The 3,044-nt window shown below is 32.5% G+C and overlaps 1 protein-coding gene across 1 annotated transcript; it reads left to right on the forward strand.

Moving 5' to 3' along the window:
* Nucleotides 1-328: 328 nt before the first annotated feature.
* On the forward strand, nucleotides 329-2,734 carry LOC119615314 (the record flags this gene model as incomplete). The annotated part of the gene is made up of 2 exons (XM_037971381.1): nucleotides 329-546; nucleotides 2,555-2,734. Coding segments are annotated over 2 exons (350 nt in total), but the record flags the coding sequence as incomplete, so codon positions are not given.
* Nucleotides 2,735-3,044: the final 310 nt, after the last annotated feature.

The following is a 3,044-nucleotide window of genomic DNA, read 5'->3' on the forward strand; positions in this document are numbered from 1 at the left end:
TTTTTTTTTATTTAAACTAAGTTTAATTTATTTTTTGTTTTAAAGTAAAATTTTCCATATTAATTTCTTGTCATTTATATATATTTGTTTTTTTCTTTATTTTTATGTTTTCCCTTATTTGTCGAACTAATTGTTATTGCATGCCTAATTTAATATATCAAAAAATCAAAAAAAAACGTAAACCGATTCCTTTTGAAAACAAATGGTTCCAACACAACGTACTCCGCTACTTACTCTACTCTCTCTATATCAAAAAAAACTCTCTATCTCTTGTGCATGTGTGTTAATGTTTTAAAAAAATAAAAACTTTTGAAAATCTGCCTGGCAGTTGGCTTAATCTCAAATCCAACAAATTTTTTTAAAGAACAACCATTATTGGGACCCAGCGCTGCATTCCCACCATTTGCTGCTGCAGAATTTCATCCCACCACACCGGAAAATTGGAAAGGCGCCAACATCCATCCAACTGGTCTAATGAAAGAGCCAACTGTTGTACCCGGTCGCAATGCGGCTGTAGCAGCATTTACCGCACAAGGACAGACACAGGTAAGTGAAGACCTCTACCATCCTTCTGAAGAAATAACTGTTCTCTAGGAAAGTGTGAACACATTAGTCTAGTCTATAGTCTAGTCTAGTATATAGGCTAGTCTATAGTCTATTTTATAGTCTAGTCTATAGTCTAGTCCATAGTGTAGTCTATAGTCTAGTCTAAAGTCTAGTCTAAAGTCTAGTCTAAAGTCTAGTCTATAGTCTAGTCTATAGTCTAGACTATATAGTTTAGCCTATAGTCTAGACTATATATAGTCTATAGTATAGTCTAGTCTATAGTCTAGTCTATAGTCTAGTCTATAGTCTAGTCTATAGTCTAGTCTATAGTCTAGTCTATAGTCTAGTCTATAGTCTAGTCTATAGTCTAGTCTATAGTCTAGTCTATAGTCTAGTCTATAGTCTAGTCTATAGTCTAGTCTATAGTCTAGTCTATAGTCTAGTCTATAGTCTAGTCTATAGTCTAGTCTATAGTCTAGTCTATAGTCTAGTCTATAGTCTAGTCTATAGTCTAGTCTACAGTCTAGTCTATAGTCTAGTCTATAGTCTAGTCTATAGTCTAGTCTATAGTCTAGTCTATAGTCTAGTCTATAGTCTAGTCTATAGTCTAGTCTATAGTCTAGTCTATAGTCTAGTCTATAGTCTAGTCTATAGTCTAGTCTATAGTCTAGTCTATAGTCTAGTCTATAGTCTAGTCTATAGTCTAGTCTATAGTCTAGTCTATAGTCTAGTCTATAGTCTAGTCTATAGTCTAGTCTATAGTCTAGTCTATAGTCTAGTCTATAGTCTAGTCTATAGTCTAGTCTATAGTCTAGTCTATAGTCTAGTCTATAGTCTAGTCTATAGTCTAGTCTATAGTCTAGTCTATAGTCTAGTCTATAGTCTAGTCTATAGTCTAGTCTATAGTCTAGTCTATAGTCTAGTCTATAGTCTAGTTTATAGTCTAGTCTATAGTCTAGTCTATAGTCTAGTCTATAGTCTAGTCTATAGTCTAGTCTATAGTCTAGTCTATAGTCTAGTCTATAGTCTAGTCTATAGTCTAGTCTATAGTCTAGTCTATAGTCTAGTCTATAGTCTAGTCTATAGTCTAGTCTATAGTCTAGTCTATAGTCTAGTCTATAGTCTAGTCTATAGTCTAGTCTATAGTCTAGTCTATAGTCTAGTCTATAGTCTAGTCTATAGTCTAGTCTACACAGAGGGAAAAAAAATATACACGCTTGGTACCAAATTGGCACCAAAGAGTTTGTAATTTTTCAATAACAACCGTTGTCAAAGTATATACATACGTACGACAACACTATGTCGCAACGTTGTCAACATTGCAACAATTCGTTGTCGAAATCTAAATTTTTTACACATACGTTGTCTAAATGTTAACAAACGTGGTAAGCTCACTATTGGCAACGGATTGTTTGCAATAGTGAACGTCTAGTCTATAGTCTAGTCTATAGTCTAGTCTATAGTCTAGGTCTATAGTCTAGTCTATAGTCTAGTCTATAGTCTAGTCTATAGTCTAGTCTATAGTCTAGTCTATAGTCTAGTCTATAGTCTAGTCTATAGTCTAGTCTATAGTCTAGTCTATAGTCTAGTCTATAGTCTAGTCTAAAGTCTAGTCTATAGTCTAGTCTATAGGTCTAGTCTATAGTCTAGTCTATAGTCTGGTCTATAGTCTAGTCTATTATCTAGTCTATAGTCTAGTCTATAGTCTAGTCTTTAGTCGAGTCTGTGTTTCTAGTCTATAGTCTAGTTTATAGTCTATAATCTAGTCTATAGTCTATTCTATAGTCAAATCCATAGTCTAGTCTACAGTCCAGTATATAGTCTATAGTCTAGTCTATAGTCTGGTCTATAGTCTAGTCTGTAGTCTAGTCTATTGTATAGTCTATAGTCTAGTCTATAGTCTAGCTTATAGTCTAGTCTATAGTCTAGTTTATAGTCTAGTCTATAGTCTAGTCTATAGTCTACACAGTTTGTCTTCAATTAATTTAATTGTTGTTCCTTTTTTCAGGGTGCTGTCATGATGGTTTACGGTTTGGATCATGATACATCGAATACAGATAAACTTTTCAATTTGGTTTGCTTATACGGAAATGTTGCAAGGGTAAGTTTGTTTTATTTTAATAATTTTAACTTCAAATAAAATTTTAAACAATAGAAGATGATTAATTTCCACAATTTGTTTGCAAGTCTGCAAAACATTTGAATATTTTTTCCCAGAAAAAAGTACAAAAGCTTAAAAGATAATTAGTTTTTAAATAAAACTAAAATATTTTCTTTCTCATAGAGAAGAAAAGTAAGAACCCAGGGAAAATGGGAAAGGCAGGGTTTATTGTTTGAAATCAGACAAAAAAGGTTTGGGGCTGAACAAAAAAAAAAAGGGTTTACAATAAGATTTCTTGAATCCAGTTTTATATGAAAAGATTTATTAGCATTTTCCTTAAGCCTTAAGGATTGACTGCATAGTTTTTCTTTACAATTATTCTATACAATTATTATTA

Source organism: Lucilia sericata, unplaced genomic scaffold (genome assembly GCF_015586225.1).
Source record: "Lucilia sericata isolate MDLA Ls3-8-SP2 unplaced genomic scaffold, ASM1558622v1 Contig004854F_arrow, whole genome shotgun sequence".
NCBI classification, from domain to species: Eukaryota; Metazoa; Arthropoda; class Insecta; order Diptera; family Calliphoridae; genus Lucilia; species Lucilia sericata.